Source organism: Anopheles stephensi, chromosome 2 (assembly GCF_013141755.1).
Source record: "Anopheles stephensi strain Indian chromosome 2, UCI_ANSTEP_V1.0, whole genome shotgun sequence".
Classification (NCBI taxonomy): Eukaryota; Metazoa; Arthropoda; class Insecta; order Diptera; family Culicidae; genus Anopheles; species Anopheles stephensi.
This window is the reverse complement of record NC_050202.1, coordinates 9402594-9423635: the sequence shown is the minus strand read 5'-3', so window position 1 is coordinate 9423635 and position 21042 is coordinate 9402594. Positions and strand designations below refer to the sequence as shown.

The 21042-nt window shown below is 43.0% G+C and overlaps 1 protein-coding gene across 4 annotated transcripts in view; it reads left to right on the top strand.

Annotated features, from left to right (window-relative positions):
• LOC118503793 (teneurin-m) overlaps positions 1 to 21042 on the top strand; it is a 535466-nt gene that overhangs the window by 53347 nt on the left and 461077 nt on the right. For all 4 annotated transcript variants that reach the window (XM_036037475.1, XM_036037484.1, XM_036037473.1 and 1 more), the window contains exon 3: positions 12822 to 13109. In XM_036037475.1, the coding sequence (XP_035893368.1) occupies positions 12822 to 13109 (288 nt within the window). The remainder of the gene's footprint in view (positions 1 to 12821; positions 13110 to 21042) is intronic.

Genomic DNA, 21042 nt, shown 5'->3' with positions numbered 1-21042 from the left:
ACCACACATACATGCATGCACACACACGCACACATCGTCTTGGTTGAAGATAATTCTTAAGTTTTCCATCCCCTCACGCTCTCGCCTAGACTCTCCTAGGAACAGGAAACGGAGCGATTGGCCAGGGTGGAAAGGTTTTCCGTCGTGGGGTTTTTTGCTGATTGCAGTGTGACTTTCCGCAGTCTGGAAGACGGCACACATTGTTGTCAGGGGGTTGTTTGGCCTTTTGTTTTATGTTTTTAATGTGTACATGTTGCAGTGGTTGCCGTCGCTGCTGATGCTCCTCCGATAAAACGGCTACATTGTTGACGGTGGAAAGGCTTGCGATCCCAGAGAAAGGACGTCCGTTGTTTGGGTTTATAATGTGTTTTATTAGGAAGCCCGGGTGAAAAGAGCCTCGTTAGGCATTAGGAACGGAAGGTCGTCTTGTGCGGAATCGGACGGAGATCTGAAGAACTGTAATGAAGTGAGTCTCCCGGAAGTCGAGAAGAGGAATGGTCGCTTACTGATAGTACGTTGCCTTTTTTGCTGCTGCTACCCAATTGTTTCGTAAGAATGGTTTCAAATCTCGGCAAACGATGTAGTGGTCCTTGCATTGAGCAATAGTCAGGGCAAACCTCCCTAGCAAATTCTTTATCATTGTAATGAATGTCTGTACAGAAAAAAACCCAGTAGAATCCCATTCGCAAAGGAACACCATTCTCCCAAGGGTCCTCACTATTAATCATTTCGATAAAGCTCCTCTCGGCCGGGTAAACCTTTGGGATTGGGATTGCCAGCTTCTTCGTCCATTCTTTACCAACGATAGCACCGATTGTTGTTTGAAAAAGGGGACAATGAGACGTTGTTTTTTTGCTATCCACCAGGAAAAGGAATTAATTTCTCGATTTGCTCACCAGGCACCCTCGGAAAAGGGGGAAACCCCCGGTGCAAATGTCTTCATAATTTCCATCCGTCCGTGGGACGCTTTTATCGGCAGCAAAAATCACGGACACAGCGGCAACAAAAGAGCGCCTGATGATTGAGTGGTGATAATTAAGGTTTCCACCTTGGGAAATCCAGGGTACAACGGGAAGGCAAACTAAAGGCAGTAAAAGAGCAATTGACACATAATTGTCACCTGTGATGTTAAAAATTGGCTCTGATTAATGATGGAGTTATTACAACCTTTTCAAATGGGCTTTTTCCGTGTTGAACCCCCAAGCCAGCAAGCAATTAGTGTGACTATTACGCCAGGAAAGAGTGATATCAAGTTGAATTTTGTACCTTCTGGGTGGATTAATTTGTACGAGTCAGACCGAATTCCAGACCGAAAATTCTGTCCTCTAATTGGCAAGCCACACTTGGGCTCGGGCTGGATTTGAGGTTGGATTTTTCTTCGATTAAAAGCGACACTATCACCGTCCCGCTAATGGCTTTCCGAAGCCACATGTCACCCATAAATAGTGCGAACCCATTATTCCGCAGATCCATTCGGCTGTCGAGTGGGATTTCATATCTCAAATCCCTAACTCTAAGACTTCCCAATTAACTTCTCGCCTTCATCCACCGAAGTCATCCGTCCATGAAACGGGGGAGGGAAATCGGATGGGTTCTTTCCATTCTGGGCAGTTCCGATCACCCTTAGGGCCGAAAAGAAATGTGTCATTCCGGGGACACCGGGTTAAGGTATCTTTCGATCGTTAGCGAGAAATGAGACACCCGCTACTGTCTGGAGCAGGATCCGAATCACAATGCCGGTTTTGAAGAGGGAGAATCTTTTTGGTTTGGTGACACATTTCCCTCAATTTTCACCAGATGTAGACACGGCGTGTGGATATTCGATATTTAATTCTGGATATGTGCCCGACCGCTTGGTGACATTTGTGGAGTAATGAGGCCCGATAATGATTACATTGATGGGTGTCAAAATCGAGGGTTTGAGATAAGGAGACAGTTTTATTGGACGTCTAATAGAATTCTGAATTTTCTGATAGTTTGACAGATTTTTAACAAATGTGATTGCCTTTCGAATCAAATATACTTCGATGTTTTAAAAAACTTTATGTTAAGCGCTAATATGACCCTGTTTATAAAACTGTATCAATCGTTCTATAGCATATCTAAACAATTATCATCAAATTATACCCTATTCTTTCCTAAGTGCCAACTGCAAGAACCCTCATGCGAAAGAACGCTTTCGCAATCGCAAGTCAAGTGAGAAAACTGCTGTTCAAAACGCACGCCTATGCAAACCTTCCAAGTAGTCACGAGCCGTGTAGCTTACCGTCCGCTGACTCCATCGACTCATATTCTGACTTCCATTAACAAGATGAAAATTCGGCCCAAACCTCCGAAGCCACCGAAGTTGTTCAACTTTCTTTCGCCGTTTGCAAATTTTTCCCCTCGGCAAGCATCTCACTGACGGCCGTTTGTGTTATGCCGCTTCCGCCGGAGTCGAAGCAACGATTTACATCCGCATATCGGTCGGTCCGCCGTGTCCTTCGACCGAAGTCGAAATGGAAAAGTAAATATTTGCTCGTCAAATTCGCTTCGGTTTTGCGTGGAGTAAAGTGCATGGATGTAAAGCGTTCGGACACGCTTTGGTAAAACGTTGGCACCGTCGAGTACAGTCGGGCCAAGCCATTGCCATGGGTAAGTGAAATTTTTGGTGCAAAACTAACAGTTATGATTGAGCCACCGGCACGGCACACGGCCACGGAAGGTGGCATATTGCAGACTGCTGCCGCTGCAGCAATCTGCTCTAATTGAATCACATCAACGATAACGACCTCGTCGATGGGCGGATGGAACGACAGCGTTTCCCGCCATCGGGACAATGTGTCGAAGTAGCTGTTTGATTTTTCCCTTTGCTTTTGGGAGAAATTGTTTTAAATCGGTTTCGGAAAATTGATCGTATCGGACTCGGACCGACGTATGCCGCGTGGTAATAAGCCTAAGAAGATTTGTGCTAGTTTTTCAATTTTGACTTACGCACACGAGTTTCCAAGGCTCGCCGAAGAAAAGTCCGGAAGAGGAAATGGGACACCTAACAGCGTCGAGTGCGGCACGTGACCCATCCCAGCTGATACGTTTGAGTAACGTTCCTCATCGTTACTTACTGTTTGTACTGGGGTTTCACGGCCCAAGAGAGCTCTCGAAAGAGTCAATGAGTAGCGCTCGAAATTAGGCCCGCGTACTGTGTGCACGATTTGGTGATGAATTGTGAATAACGATGCCGTTGTGTAATGTTATCAAATATCGAACGCCCAACGCCAATCGATCGCAATCACTGCAACACAGTGCGTTTAAAATAAAAGTCACCCCACCAAACGGTAAGACGATTGTCGACAGGATCATCCGGCACACAATCGTCTCATCGCACCAGCCAGCGGATGGAAAAAAAGGGACACGATAATGTTGGATTCCGTACGCGGACCCGCAATCGGAAGCTGGAACTCGTGCCAAGCGCGTTTGTGCGAATTGCAACATGTGTCGGCTAGTGGCATTTTAAATCCTGCAGCATAATGTTGAAGCGCTTGGGTAAATGGGAACTGTTGTGCCGTGTGACCGTCATTACAGAAGAAATGTAGTCAGAAAAGGGAAAACAAGCGAGAGAGAGAGAGGGACGACGAGAGCTAAGTAGCGTGTTGATGTCGGAGGGTATTTGGCTCAGGAAGGCATGAAGCGTTTGACGTGTGTGATGGATTAAATGCCAGTTAGTGCTAGAGGGGAAATAAAACGGTGATTTATTTTTTTATAAAAATAGCAAAATCTAACATTTTTGATAGTAAATTATTGTATATGTTCTATTGAAGGTTCAGAGCATTGAACATTTAAAGAACATCCGTACAAGGTTCATTTGATAGAGGAGGATGTCAGTTTTAATCAATTCTGGAAGCTCAAACTATATGGAATGCGATCAATGGTTGATCAACCGAGGAGCAGTTTGGTGGTACAGGTGACAACGGTGCCGGCCTTCATACGGCAGAAACGTGGTTCAAATCCCATGCGGACCGTTCCCCCATAGTGAGGATTGACTTTTCCATTACGTGGCATATGAAAAATGGATGGATGAATGACTGAGTACAACAAATATGATAGTTTTTGCCTTGTTTTCCTCAATAAAAAATATTAAATTGGTTATCATTAGAATTAAAAATAATTTATTAATTTCATCCAATCAAAGTTCAAAAAAAATTATCTTTGTTAAAAGTTGTAAGACATTTAGCAATCAAAGTGCTTTTGGATGAAGATATCTTCCTTAATTGTTTATCTTAAACCATAATCTATTCACTGAACACCGTAATCGATTCCAAAGCGAAGAATTTCACGACGTAAACGTCTCATAAACATAAATAAATAGCATTAAGCCCGATTATTTACTAAACGATGCGATCCCATCACAAACCGTGCGTTTGTTGACACAGTCATCTCTTCTTAGACTATAAATATCAATCAATCAATGTGTATGGAAATTTTTACCCACAAACACACACAAACACACACGCGTACACGCACGTCACCAATCGAAGCAATTTTCTTATCAATCCTCAAAAGAAATTTCCAATCCCCAGCAGGAAACGATACCTTCACGGTTGAGATATGACGGAATTCATTTCCATCGAGATTCGCTTCGAGTTGCGAAACAATAAACCCTCGCACACACACACACATTTGTAGCCTTTAAATATTCGCCATTTTTCGACACGTGAGATTAGCTTCCCTGTGCTGAGCCATGGTTTCAAACACACGGGTTGCAAAAATTCATACGAAACCATTCGCACCACCCCAAGGGAAAATGGAGCTCGGTTGGGGATGGAAGAATCTTATTCAAATTTTACGATCGTATTTTGTTTGCACTTTGGTGGGTGGAGACCGTACCGGTTGACGACTTATTGCTTATCGTAAAGATATTTTGCCGACTTGGCGCTCCCAAAACCATGCCTCGATAGTTTCCACCGACAGGGTGTGTGGAAGAAGTCAAATCAATTGAATATCGAATTTGCACTGCTTTTTTGCTACTCTTTTCACTCTCGCGTTCGCAACGCATGGTTGCATAAATTCCCTGTCCGGACCAGGCCTATAATGAGAGGAAGGGTTGGGTGGATTTTTGCTTACGCATGACGGATGACGCCTTGCTTTGGCGCGATGCGGATAAAGACAACGCGGCTGAAAGATTTGTCACAGTTGTGGCGCAGTGCAAAATATTTCCTCGCCAGCTGCCAACCAGCCGAGTCAGTCAGTCAGATTTTCGTCAACAAAAATTGGGTTCAATTGGATGGCGTGCGTGGCCAACCCGTGGAAACTTGGGAAAACGAAATCCTTCTTAACGTCAATTTCACCTGTCACACGCACACGGCGTCTCGTGAGCACTCAGGTTGGGTGGAAAATCTTTTCTCCGCCAGTTTTTTTGTACCGAAGGGAGTGCAAATTTGTATAATTTTGCATTCAATTGTCTGACGGTGGTGACGGGCACCCTTTTGCGAGGATGTTGAGTGCTGAACCGTTCTAAACCTAAGCTGGATGTGCAGGGACACACACCGTGTGCTAGAGATGTAATAGGAAAAGTAAGACAAAAAAATGCGTACGAATGACAAAAAGAAAAACAACGAAGCCTCATACCCATGCTTTCCCCGTACCAGCCGGAAGCACACACCAAGCTTCACACCTGAGAGAAATTGTGCAAAAAAAAAAACGGGTCCGCAAGTGCGACAGCTGAACGTCATACGAGCAACGAGGTGGCTGAAAACAAACATAAATATTTCATGAAGACTAATCTCATTGAAATTCAGCGTGTTATGGCAGCAGTTGCCGCGAGGTTACAGGACGTAAAGAAGGCACCAGCAGCACGTTCGGAGTTGAACGGTTGAAAAAATGTATAAATTTTCCCAACCATCCACCCAAAAACCGTGGATGGAAAATCAGTCACTTGCGCCTCGCGCGTAATGCTCGATAGAGTGATTGAGGGGGTTTGTCGAGCGAGAAAGGAAAGCAAAAAGCCAGCAGCCGCATCCCGTCGCCCTGGACCTGGCGATGGAAGCATCGTAGCCAGGAATGCTCTAAAAATTGAGTGTGAAATAGACATTTCCTGCTTGTGCGATGTGTAGCATCTACACGCTAAATGTTTTTCATTCTCCAAAACGTTATGGTTTTGGCATCGTTTACAGCTCTTTGTCAGGCGAAATAGCGTGCGTGTGTGCGAGTGCGTTTTGTTAACTTCAAGCGACATTCGATAGGTGTTTTTGACGAGCGAAAAAGCGAATTAAGTCACACTCGTAGCACACTTCCTGTGGTGCTGTCATAAAACATGAAGCGTACGCCACGTCACGGCTTATGATTAAAATCATAAATATTACCGAGACCAAAATATGGCACTTAATCATGTCAATGAAAGCAAATCTTTCTGTACGGGTCCGAACGGGGATGGTTTATTCTTATGGCTGGTAAAAATAGTAGCTTGACGATAGATAACAAAAGCAGGTGGTAGGGAAAAAAATCGGTACACTTGGGAGGTGTGTTTTGTTGGCATGCTGCTGGTACCGTTTACGATTTTTTATGATATCGCTTAAAGAAGATGGTTGACTTCACGGACGTCTCTTCAGAGCTGCCTGATACAGCCGTGCATATGTGTGATGCTCTCTAGCCAGTGGATAGAGAAAGTTACTGTTGAGGGAGGTGTTGATTTGTACATAGTGAAAAAAAATTACAAAATGTTATTCTTCAAATATTAAATACTTAATATTTTAGCATTAAAGACATTAGAGTACTAGCAAACATCAACAAAATGCTCTAAAATACGTTTTTTTTTAAATTCAATCAGCATCAATATCGTAAGAACATATTTTCGTTTTTTCAGCATCAATATCGTAAGAACATATTTTACAAAATAATTTCTGAAATTTTAAATTCAAAACAACCTTCGTGTTCGTTTAAAGAAGTGAAATAATTGAAAGAATGTGGCATAAAAATTTTTAAAATATGAAAAATTCACAAAAAAATAAAAATACTCAAATGAAAGAACTATAATCACCAACAACAAACAAAAAATAAAAATAAATAAGAGAAACGTCACCATTTTTAGAAAATTAAATGAGGAAATCAAACTCTAAAAGACATGTAGAAAAATATAAGAGATATAACAGCATTAGCAAAAATTCTATGATAAAAGCTGTTAAATGGTTTGAAAGCTTATACGACAGGTGATAAATTTATAACAAGAAACATAAGCTAGCCATGCCGTTATCAACAATTCAAAATTTAAGAAAGACAAGAAAATAGCAGTTAAGATATAAAAGAAGAAGGCGGAAAAGAAGAAAAAGAAAGAGCTAGAAAAAAACAAGAAAAACAAGAAATGGTACAGCAACAAAAGAAGCTCAATTTCCAAATCATTTCGAATGAAAACTTAATTCAAAAGCATTTCAAAGTGCTGCAAAAACAATCAGTAAAAAAAAGTTGACAAAATCACTAACATATAAAAAATAAAGAGAAACCGCCAGGTTATCCTGTACATAAAAATAAAGGACGTGCAATAAAGGACATATATGAATGTCAAACAAACACAAAGTAATTAAACTCGCACAAAACATTGCTTGGTCGTGGCTCGGCACAAAGGCACTGGTCTTCGCACGACAGAAACGGGGCTCGAATCTAATCCGAACCATTCCTCCGTAGTGATGACTGACTATTCAACTAAGTGGTATCATTATATTTTGTTAGCCAAAAATGAGAGGCATGACCTAAGAGATCGTTTGGCCAAGACGAGAGAGAGAGAGAGAGAGAGAGAGAGAGAGGGAAAGAGAGAGAAAGAAAACGTAACTTGAGGCAATCAAGGGACGAACTATCAAGAACGTTAGCCTTTGAAAAGGGTTACTTACAATAAATCTTACTAGTAATCTAAAATAGCAAGTGAACATTACTGTCTAGAGAACATAATTTTGTTCTTCCAAGGGAAAAGGGGAATATTTATGACCTTACCTTATTAAAGCCCACTAGTACATATCACCCTTAAGACAAGCCAAACTACTACCGAAACTGATGAAAACGGCCTCATTTTCTTCATCGAGACAAAACGGAAACGAACTTCTCCGATTCAGTTTTCTTCCAATTTTACATTTTCACCCAAACAACCCAACCAAGGAGAACTGCTAACAAGCAAAGAGCGACAACATTTCATGCTCCATTCGATGGGGAAAAGGGTACTCCTTACTTCAATTGGTATTTAAGATGTAATACCGTGAGCTCCGAGTGCGCTTGGAACGAGTTTACACTTTCTAATGAATTAAAATAATGCCTTCACGGTGAAGCGAAAGCAAATAAGCGAACGGCGACGAAAGCGACAGCATATTTTCGTGGTCTACCGTTTGACGCTAGTACCTTGCTCGCAGTACCAGGGAGGGAGAAAGTTAAAGGTATTTTTATTGGTGCCAAACATAAATTCCAATAGTTGTTTTAGGCGTGCGAAACGGGAGCGCGAGTTTGGGCCGACACCGTATTTTTATGCCAATACCAATCGCGGTAGTTCCTTTGGGGGAAAGCGTCTTTTCCGGTTGATTTTTGGTCGGAAGGAGGAGCAATAAATAATGTTAAATTAAATTTTGTTACCGACTTTGCGGGAGGGTTGAGTGATATAAATTTATTTGAACGGTAGGTGTTTTGCGTCTCGATGGCGAGCCTTGGTGGATATGTGACCGGGTTGTGCAAGATGAAGTCAATTTCCATACGACAATTGATGGAGAATGTTTTTCCCCCACAATGAAGTACTCCCTTGGAGCTGTATTTGGAAAAAATTGTAAAAAGAATTTTTGTTACCTGATCAATTTCAAGTTTTCGTCTAAGATAATCAATAAAGACAAGAAAATCCTGGGGTTTGAAGAAGAGCAATATGTTTCAAAATTTATTAAAAGTGACGTTGAAGTCCCTTATGTCCCAAGCCACTGCAACAGATCACTTATCACAACCTTAGAACGATTTTATCACATAAACGTTCATCAAGGATCATTTTCGGCGATACCATCACAAACCAACCAAACATTTCTCAGGATCAGATAAATTCGAAATCCCTCTCTCTCTCTCTTTTGCTGGCTCAGTTTCATTAGCTCCTATCGTTTTTACCCTCCCGGACGAGTGCATTATGTTTATGCAAATTTCATCGCTCATTCGTTAAATTGTCTATGACTCGGTCGGTTAATGGGAACATTGAGCATCTGAGCGGGCCTTGAGTTCCTGTTACGTAAATCAAACTGTGCGTGCGTTCCCCATACATCGTACCAGCGCTGTAACTTGATCCGGATTTATTTTCCACCAATCGTCGCTACAAAAACATGGCCTCGCAAGGGACACTCGCAAGAGAATTGCACACGGGCCATCGAACCATGAAAAACAGCACCGTATTCGTATTAACTGTACGCAATTTTCCCATTTCGCGGTGCATTGCCCTTGAAAGCACGGGAACCGAGCAAGGGGGACAAAAAGGTACAAACCAGTCCCAGGGTTTGTTTGCTGCGTAAGCGCTCAGCGAAGTGAAAAAAAGAGAGAGAGCCAAAGGGAATTAACAACATTATTTACAAACAACAGCTCATAAAAGATTTTCACAAACATGTGACTATCGGTTTTGTTATTTTGGGTCAGTATTTTTGCTGTTCTTCTATCGTACGCAGCAGGGAGCCTAATGAAAGAATGCCCTAGAAAGAGGAAGAAAGTCCCGTGGATATTGAGAAACAGCTAATGAACCCCTCCAGAGTAACGGTAACGGTTAGGTGGTGAAAAATGAGCCCACCATGTGCTGCCGACGGTGACAACAAATGTGAATTGAATCGCAGTCAACTGCATAACTTCATTGCATTGCAAGTCAAACTAGACACCGGAACCTGGTGATAGCCTCGGGCGAAGGAAAAACATTCAGCAAGGCACCCTTAGCAGCCGATCGAGCCCGATGACCACCGAGGGATGGATGGTGCAGGACGATAGGTGCGACAGCCATGTACCATGGCAGTACAGGCCGTTTTTCATTCAATCCGACATTGAAGTGACAATTTCTTTTTGCCGGCGTTTGTACCCGCGCAGGGATGTGGATAATAATGACGCCAGCCACCAACCGACGAGGGTTGATCCTTGTTGAAAGGCAAGGCTCTGGCAGGGGCACAGCCGATGCACCCTGCACCCGAATGTACCTTTTTTGTTGCTCACGAAAGAACAATAATAAAGGACTCTCGCGCGCTCTCTCTTTATCTCTCTCTCCTATTCTTTCTCATTACCGCGATTCGATGATGGCAAGCATCGAAAGAAGGATCGCCGGAAATGGCGAGCGATAGGGACACAAACGGATGACTATATTTCAACCGAACCTTACATACCGCACCGAGCACCCTCGGTGGGACCCTCGCGACAACTAGCAAAAAGGTGCCGATTCTGTGGGCAGAGCAAAAGCAAAAAAAAAACACGGTAGCGTTACGCACGGACAGTTACATGATCCTGCTTTTCGCAGTGACCTCAGTGTTTTCATTTCACGCCGTTGCATCCGCTTGCGCTAAGGGGACTCTACTTTGGTCTGGGTTCCCTGATCTCGGCCGGGCTGCTATTAACGTCAGCTTGTCGGTTGTGATGATGTACGTCGGAGGATTGTTAAAGGAATTGGCCATTTATGAGATGTGCGTTGTTGTGAAGGTTCCTGCCGAGGTAGAAAGGTGCGATTGAATTTAATTCGGCGTATTTTTCCGGGTAACAATGAGCGGGACATTCCTCAAAACGCCGCCGGGGGTTTTCTAAAATGTATTGACAGCTATGCAAGAGGTGTGAAAATGGATTTCCGCAATTTTCGGTTGATTATGGTGTGCCTTTTTTTTAAATAGGCGAAGAGAAATAAAGGTTTAGCAGTGAGCATGAAGCTAAATAGTTTGATTGGATGGAAGTCTGAAGTCTAGATGAAGTTAATATTTGTCACATCTGCTATTCGAATATATTTAGTCTTTCTCAACAGATTTTATATTGAAAACAAGAAAAGGCATTTAATGAAGTACTTTTAAGAACTTTAAAAAATTTATTATACAATGAAAAATATTTTCTAAAACCCTAAGTTCTTAGGAAGACGAGAATGTAGCCCAATGACTACGAGCTTCAGCAACAGCATCTTGGTTTGAAGAAATAAATAATCAACGCACATGAGCGGTATCTTAGATCCATATTTATTATAGATAGAAAAAGTAAAGTTCATTGATAGTTGAAATCAAACGGCAAGCTAAATTTTAGTTGGAATTTAAAACGAATACCGAACGGCGCTGATGTGTTGCCTGGGAAGCGAAAATGTTGAGGTTTCCGAGTCTCACACCTAGATGGCGCTAGTAGTAATGGTTCTGTTTTCGGAACGACGAACCCGATTGGATTGATGGCAGAATTTTTTGCTTTTTATTCACAAATTTTAATCAATTTTTTTCTAATAATTACTTTCAAACTACTTTAAGAAAAGTATTATTAAATTTATACAAAGTCGAGTATTATTTAAATAAATGAAAATCAAGATAAAAAAAATAGTTCCACGTTATCTTTTGCTGTTTTGCAGCATGTTTTAAAGCAACCAAGGGGTCGCAATAAATGTTTAATTAAAAACCCGAAAGATTATCCTCTATCTGTGAGCAGTCCCATCTTTTTCCTCCTTTCCAGCAGTCCCAGCACGAGTCGCAAACGAACAGAAGTGGTTAATCCTTACACCGTTCGCTGCGTTGATAGCATCGCGATGCCCTTACCCTTCTTGGCGTAAGCATTCTACCAAAGAGGGAACAGCCATTTGGAAAGGGGTCTTTTGAATCCAAATCCCATTGACCGATAATTTTCCCATTCCACACCGCACCGCAGCATCGTGCGACTAATCCCTTGGTACGATTTTTAACACCATTTTAACTATCTTCAAAGCAAAGCCCTGTTTTCCCTGCAGCAGCATAGCACGAAGCCCTCTCGACAGCAAAATGTTTCAAACTGTGTAGCTGGCTCATATCGTACCGGACCGTTCGCACGAGAACGGCCTCCAAAATCCGACACACTTCGGTTTAACCACGAACGCGGCACGTAACATAAGCCCATCGTAGGCTGGCGAAGCGGCAACGCGTTCCGGGGGCAATAAAAATAAATTAAAATCAAATTGCACTATCAAACTGCAGTGCCGAAAATCGCGTTTGTGGATTTTGTTACCGGACGGTCGACTCAATTGCGTAGCTGCCGGAAGAGGAAGCCGCGTGTACGGTAGAACCTACGCGTTCGGGCCAATCGGGGGCCAATGGTCCCGCAAGGCTGAGAAATTAATCGAAAACAAATTTGATCTGTTATCTCGGCATGGAGAGCCATTAAAATTCGTAGCTGACGTTCATTTTCACCATTTTCCCCCGGAGGCATCGGGGTTGAGGTGTTGGTTCAGGTGAAGATGGGTCATATTTCAACCTCGATTGGTCGCTGGCTCGTTGGACGTGCGGACCAGGCAAACTACTGCTGGTTGATATGATGCACCGGTACACACATAATCCAATGCAGCTTGGGACTTGGAACCAACTGCTGCAGGGAAAAGTGAATCAGTTGGCTTTAGTGAAGGGAGGCCGTTCCTTGAAATGGTAATGCTCAAGTCCAGTATTTAGTTATCGTATGAAGATGCATTATGTGGGTCAACATTTAAAGAGACGGAGAGTGAACAAGAGAGAGTGCGGACATTGGCAACATGATGCGTTTTAATCGCCTTTACCATCCAGCCAATATTTGCTTATCATTTAATACGAATATCTCACATCCTGCTGCTCGCCACACAGTCATTCATGCGTTCAATATTTTTTTCTTCTTCTACTCTTCTGTGCTTTTGGCAGGAAAATCGCGCCACTATCCGAGATACTCGCTCAACAGCTCGGACAACGAGGATAGCCCAATCCACCGGTCAATCTACGCCCAACCGTACAACGCCATCGGCACCGCTGAAAGACAATCAAATTTCACTTATCGCTCCGCCAAGGGCAACGCACAGGCCGCACCACCGGTGGCCGCGGTCAATCCACTCAACACCCTCAACACACCATCGTCCGAGAACGGGTCCAGTGCGACGCTAACGGACGCGGAAGCTTCACTCGCCAGGGAAAATACGCTGCTCGTAAATAACGGTGAGTGGGAGAGTTTTGCGAATACTTTGTTGGATTTTTTCATGAGCACATTTCGGTCAGAACGATTGAGAATGTTTGACGCATCTTGCGTAAAGGTTTTGCTTTCGGTTTTGCAGATGACGAGTGAAGTGCTCAATATGTAGGAATTTTTTTTCTTCTTGTTTTGTTGTGTGCGTTCACGGGAATGGGGATTGTGAACAATTAGAGCTAATAGGAGTTTTATTGCGGCTGATGAGATTTATATTATCCACAGAGGGTGGAGTAATGGCACAAAGCAAAAATGCTGATAGTTAGTAGATGCAGTATTGAGTCGATGTGGAGAAAGGCAGCGATGGATTCCTTCTTCAGTAATATAGAGGGAGTCAAAAATTCTTCTGAGCATCTTCCTTTCGGACGCGGCTTAGAAGTTATCGTCAGGTTTGAACTGAGTTCATGTTGATTCTAGCATTCTCTGATAAAAGAAGTTCTTTAAACCTCAAATTGGATATCTCTTGACGCCATATAACAATATAACATATGTCTTAATCCATCACGTTTCAGTCGATAAATTCTCGCTCAATTCCTGGGCGTCTCCAGGGAAAGCACCACAAAAGACGATCCTATTAAAAAATGTTGGAATACCAATTAAAGGTCGATACTTACGACCCTGTCAAAGTGCATAAAGAGCGAGATTTTTTGGTAGTCCTTGCCAGTATTAAAGATTGTCGTTGGAGGCTCTTTAAGTCCAAGTTGATGCTGTGATAGCTTAGACTTAGACTTAGACTAGCTTAGACTTGGTCGAGGATGTATCGAGCTTGCTCAGAGACTTTAATCCAAACAGCCAATTTGTCTCAACTAGCTTCCAATAGACGTCCAATCTATTAGACTTTGATTGGTCTTTGAGCTATAAAACGATTATAGCAAAGACAATTTTTTTTTTTTATTCATAAAGAACGGCCTGGCCGTATTGCTCAAAGACAATTTTAATTACTTAAAAATATAACAGGCCATATAAAGGCTTATGGAAATATTAAATATGTGCCTTAAAGGTCCATCATCACCACCAATAGCAAATGACACTTTGTGTCCAAGTAATTACTGAACACATTTGTGTCTCATTGCACTCTCAGATCCAGTTCACATCACACACAAAAAACAGGCGGCTACACAAATTAAACCTCATCATGGTAAATTATGAAACAGAAACTTTTCGCACCGCTTGGCCAACCGCCAATTGGCATTTAATCTGTGCTGCTGAATTTTGCTGCACTTCTTCATCGTCGCCATCCGTCCTCCTCGTCACGATGAGTTGAATTCGATTCAAACATTCGGTGCTCGGTGGGATTGGTTTTGGAGGGGGGGGGGGGGGCCTCTGGTGAATATAAGCCTTTTTTCCTCGGAAGCAGCAAGTCCGACAAAATGTAGTTAGAATTCTTACACTTGCGAGCAGAGTTTCCCTCGGTGGGGAAAACCCAACCAGGAAGGGCCAACTTTCCCCCCCCCCCTCCCCTCTTACGCTTGGTTTGAAGCGAGCTAGCTGAAGTGAATAATAAATTCTACGGAAGTCAATTATTTCCCACAGGATTTATATTTGTGGTCATCTCGGAACGGTCCTCCGGATCCGGGGGATTGTACTGCAAAACGGAGCACAGCGAACTCGACGACACTGGTGAGATGGGTGCACCGAAAGGAAGTAGGGTGTGACAACCGAAATGCCAACGATAGTTTTGGTTTTGTGAGCAGAAGAGTTCGGTCTTGAGGAAAAACCAAAGTACTGGCTGCAATTTCTTATGCGGTTTTTTGGGATTGCAGCTAACTCTACGTACCCCGCGTGTACCTGTACCACGGGCTGAGTCGGGGTTTTTCCGTTTCTCCATCCAGGCGATCAAAACAGGTACATGTTAACCACAATGTAATGACCACCTGGAAATTCGGACACAAAAATTGCAATTTTATAACATGCTCCAAAGCCGGAGGGGAAAGAGTCGTAAAGCGTCGTATAATTGCCCAAGCGCTACAAGGGATGCAATTTTTGAGAAATGTACATTGCATTTCGGGGCTCCAATTGTGATGTTACTGGGTTTGGCTTAAGGTTTTTCACTCCAGGAAATCGTACCTTAACCGTAAAGATGATGTAGCAATGGTTTCGTTGTGAGATTTGTTTGGGGGTTTACCTGTTGACCAGATGAGTGTCGGTGTGGAAGGATTCATCAGGGGATAAAACGAGCCACTTTCTGAGACGTGAATCTCAGGCACCGAGGGTTCGACTGCTGAAGCATACGTGTGGTTGCAAAAGCGTTGGAGTAAGGGCTGCCAGAAGGATACACGTACAGACAATTTGCGAGTCGTTGTTGAAGGGCTCTTTCGGATTCGGTCTGGTCGGAAGGCAATTACATAGATTCTCTCGGCTAGACGATCTTATGTTTAGCGTGTGGGCGTTAGAATATAACTCCAAATCCAATAATGTCTTTGAATGGATTTTAAATTAAGGTGTTTGCTTGAATAATCTGCAGGGGCAAGTTGAGGATGCCTGGGACGTCGCAGATAGGTGAAGAAAAAACTGTAAGGAAAGTTGGGATTGAATGATTTTATTAGAAGTTTAAAGATATCAGCTAAAGAACAAGATTTGTTTTGAGATTACGACATTTTAATAACAAATCGTAGCATGATAATGATTTAACAAAAAGCAATATTTAAGTGCTAAGCTAGACTTTAAGACACTTTAAGGAATACTTTAGGAACTATTTAACAGGGCTTCAGCTTAACAACGTAACAAAAGCAAGTTCGACGCTATCCTTGGGAACATGACAGTCATAACGCATTCAGCACATTGAATCCTTCTGCACACAAACACACCGTATGCAACAATTGTAAAGTGCAGTGAAGCCACATCAAGCATCAGCATCAGCATCGTTCCATCAGCAGCAAATATTCATACGGCGGTCGAAATGTTTGTGCAGCCGTGAGGTGATGTTTTTCAATCGTACGACACGAGCCATGGTTAGCGCACGGAGCACATGCTGCGAGAAGCATGGGAGTGAGAAAACCACACTGAAAAAACTCCACCCCAGACTTCCCTGCAAGTCTGAAAATGGAGCACAAATTTCAAATCGTTCGAAATGTCGAACAAACATGCAAGTCTAACGAAATCGCAACCCAGACACCGGCACACACACACACATGCTGGCAAACCGTAAGCAGGATTTTATTTACATCATCAATCATTGTCAGTTGCATTGACTTTCATGTTTTTCTTCGCAACACCTACCCTTTCCACGGGTTGGAAGAAGGTAGCAGATCCCTTTGCAGTGAGAGCGTTCGATGTTGTGCAGATTGTGGGTATGTTTAAACCAAAGTATTTTGCAAACATACGAAAGTAGGCAGCCAATTCACTTTAAATAAATGGTACGCAGCTGGAAAACCACACCCCCCCGGGCCAGTCGGAATGCTTTTTTCTAAGCGTCTCGTGTTAAGAGAGCGAGAGAGAGAGAGAGAGAGAGAGTAGACACACTTTGCATACTTTCGGGCTGATAAGGGCAGGATGCATGTTGGTGTGCTGGGCAATGCTTTCGATCGATGTTTATGGTGATTTTTAAGCTTATGCCGGGGCGGTCTGGTGGCCGAGGCGACAACGGCGCTCTTCTTCACACGGCAGGACTGGGATTAGAATCCCATCCAGACAGCATCCCCAAAAGCAGGGCTGGCCACTTTGCAACGGATAGAATCAAGTCTCAGAGAGTCAGAAAGGGCTGGCCAAGAGCTTTCGAGGTTGTAGTCTCAAGGAAAAAGAAGTAGAAGTTTAAGAATAACGAAGCACTTTTACTAAGAAACGTTATCTTTGAATTACAAAAAAAATGTTGAGATAATTATATGGAGAAATCTGAAGTTTATGAATATTTAGGACCGGGTATAGGATAAGGCTTCAGCCTATTAAGTTGATAACCAATTAAATTCAAAGTATTTCATTTATTCATACCTTCCAGTGTATCTTTGATTCGGTATAATTTATGCTAAATTAATATTTCTTTCCCAAGTATTTGCTCTATCGATAAGCAGAAAGATGGAGGCGCCCAGTGGTTTTCATTTAATAAAAAAAAAACGATTCTTTTATAAAGAATAGAAATGCAACTTTAACGAAATAATTTAAGAGGAAAATCTATTTCTTTGAAATAGAGCCTGAACCGGTAACATTTTAAATTCCTTAGAAACAATGTACTATCTTTGCCCATTTAAATTCATACGATGCGTCATTAAATATTTGCACAAACGTTCATGCTAATCATGTAAACGGTCTAAGAATTCATTTCGTTCTTGCATCATCCAAAAACAGGAATAAAATTGCATACCCATGTGCTACCCATGTACACCGCACTATTGTCTCAACGCATCTTTTCCACCTTGGTTTTCCGTAAATTGAAAGGTGGATGACAACTGGCAACACGGTCTTTGGCAACAGGCTATAACTCGGGGAAACCCACCACAAGACACGTCACCACCCGGAGGCAAGCGGACGGCCAACCAATGCAATCAAGGATCGACCCACGTATGGGGACAGTCGCATTGAATCGGGACCGAAGCTGGATCCGTTTCACCGTAAACCCAGGTGCCCGGACCGGGGCAATCAACGATCGCTTGGGCATAACACACTCCCAACCGCTCTTCCCAGCATCCCGGTCATCCAATCTGTCATGCCGGTTGATGGTAAATCCACTTGAAAAATGTCAGCACAATAATATTCAATTACGGTCCGGATCTCACGTATGCTGGCAATTTCACCGTTTTCCCCCAATTCGGGGTGTAAGCAGGGGATGGAAAGCGGAGGAAGAAGAGCACACGAGAGTTTCGTATGTGTGTGTGCGGTTGAGTTGTGTGACCAAGAAGAAACCATCAGCCAAACCTGGGTCCACCCTGCTTGGTCTCACTCAATTTCATTTTGAGCACATTTCTTCCACTCGCTCTCAGGTTTTCGGTCGGTGCGATCGAAACGATGATTTCTGATCCCTTCCGTAAGAGGATGGATTGTTAGGGGTTCCGTGATGTCGCTCCCCCAACATCCCCGTATCCCAACCTTCTCCACTAGTTTTGGGTCGAACTTTCGGACTTTCCGTTTCGACTTTCTTAAGATGCTGAGCCGCAGTAGAATTCAGGTGGCTCTTCGTCTGCTGGCAAGCGGAAGGACACATGCCAAATCCTCACATGGTTCCATTGTTTGTGCAAGCCAAGGGTACCGGTACAGGTGCTGGCGCGTATGTGTGTGTGTGTGGTAATATGGGGAGGGTTCTTGTGGTTACTTTCACACCGGTAGCCAACGTTCTCGTACGTTGCGGATTGGCTCGAGTCAACATTCACATTTCCGAGAAGGTGACCGTTATTTCGACGCTAAAGAAACTCTCGCGGGAATTCTCGAAGCCTCGTGTCTGTGTGTGTGAGCAGTGACTTTAGGAAGGAAAAGAAAAGCGTCTTAAACGGAATAAGGTGCGCCGGGTCGAGTGCACTTGAGGTCCGGCACAGTTCATGCTCGGTGACGGTGAGTTTTATTAACATCTGTACATTATTTAAACATGTTTTTGAAATACAATTGCGAAATCGATTTTAATAAATATTTAAAACGATCATCATTATGCTCGATAAAAACTGATAAGCCTGCAACAAGATTTTATCGCTCCGAATGTCAATTTTGTCTCATTATTTAGATGCATTTGCACCAGGTTTATCGAACGCACTCATGCTGCTCGATCGCTTTAATAAGCTAGCATAATTGAGACCGATACACATACATGACCACTTCAATCGATCGTCCATGAAGCACTGGGCGCCTCCATCGCGCAATCGGTTGACCATTCGTAACGTTCCGGGCCGTGTTCCGTGGTAGCCTTTACGTTCAATCTTCTCCCATTAAGCTACCAGTTGGGAACCATTTGCTTCAATTACAGAAGACGAGATTGCTTTAGCAATCCATACACATTACTGCATCAAAACCAATATCAGCGACCAGAAACGCTGTGATCTCGCATCCAACCAACTCGCCAATCTTCAAACGGAGTTTTTCTCTCTTGTTGATAAACACAAACCTGGAACACTGGCGCACCACTGGCCAACTTCTATCGAGCACTGAAAGGGTTTAATGTTAAAAAAAACGCATCGATAGTATGGAATGGATAGCGTTTTGCCTCTATGTCGAGCCGATAATCCATTAGAAAAATTGGCATTTCCCGCGGTTCATGCGCCCAGTTCCTATTTTTACTTTCTAAGAGAACCTTACGTTTAACCGATAAAAACAGGGAACAAACTCATATGAGGTCTCCTGTTGGGCATACCTGCGAGGTTTAAGTTTTGCACATTGTTCACACATAATGATTTATCCTGCTCGTCACGGTAGTCACGTCCGTTCATCGCTGACCATACGCGGTAGAAGGCGAAACATAAAAAAACGACCAGAGACCACTTTGAACTGTGCTGTGCATGGATTTTTAAAATGCTAATTAATGCACCATCTGTACGTGCACAAGAAATCGGGCCAACCCCATCAGGCGAACCGGGTCCGCTAGCGCTCGTTCAGCTCATTCGGCTGAATCGTTAAACGAATGATTAGCTTGCATAGCTGCGCGGGTCTTCCGGGCGATATGCTTTTGCTTCACTTTTTGTGGTTCTGCGAAGGTGAACGAGCCCGTTTTTGTTCCTTCCTCCCTCAGCGGCACTATTCACTCACATCAGCGCTGGATCATTTACCAGTGATGCAGCACGAGTGATGCATCAATGGGCACCAAATCCGGGCACCTGAAGGAGTCTGGGGTTGCCGCGTGTACACTCGCTTGTTTTTTGCTTTCTCTTATTTTACTTCGTCGTGGTTTGTTTTGTGCTCGTACCGGTTCATCAGACACGTCCCTTGAGGCAAATGAACGAAGCGAGAAACATGAAGCAAAATGGGCTTTTGAGTGGCCTCTTAGCGGGAGTGCATGCATCGACACGCGGTCCCTTCGACAGGCCTGAACGTCCCGACCGGACCTCGCTTCCGGATCACCGACAGTGTGTGTGCATGTGTGTGACGTGTGATGTGTTCACGATGATGCGAGTCACTTTCTTCCTGAGCTGGGGAAAATGGTGGATTTATTCACAGCATAATCATTATGTTAAGTGCATCTGGTAGCAGGATTTTTCTTCGGTTGACTTCTACCACCTCTTTCTTTGGGTAGGTTCGATGAATGGGAACTGCTTTTGACCATTGATGACAAGCGTTACTGGCAGTTTTGTTTAAAATATTAATATGCCCTTAAAAAGACGGACTTGTATAAAATTAAAAGTTCCTTGATTTATATGGACTTCGATGAGTTCTGCGTTGATGTCGTCATTTTAACATTCAATTAAGAGTAATTGATTATCGGATTTGCGAAAATAATTTATATATAAAATACCTTGCAAGTCACAATGATTTGAAGCCATTTGCTTCTCCGAGTAACACAAATTGCACCTTTTTCAAGCGAATTTCGTACCTTGTAGTATTACCAATTTAATAAAAATTTCAGTTAAATTATAAAATTTTCTACAGAAAAGACATTAATATTGTAAAAAATCACCATTACTGGAGCCTATGATGACCTCTGCTTGAAAATCTGAGAAAATTTCCGAGCTTCTATCGAGCCAATATTAACACCTCGTTAAACCAAGAAAGCAATGAAAGAATGATTTTTACTTAAATTTATCATTAAATTCATGGATGCACAAATTTTACAATTTTCCTACAAAATTCATGGGCAAAATAATTTTCTCCCAACAATCCTTTTACAAAACTCATCATCGCCAGTCCAGCACAAAGTGCCATTCGCTGGTCAACTCTCAATTTCGCTTCATTACCAAACCAAAACCATCGAAGCCCATTTGGGCTTCATCCGCTTCGTTTTCAGTCCCCCCCCCCCACTCATGCAATTCGATAAAGCCAACTGGTCAATCGCGATTA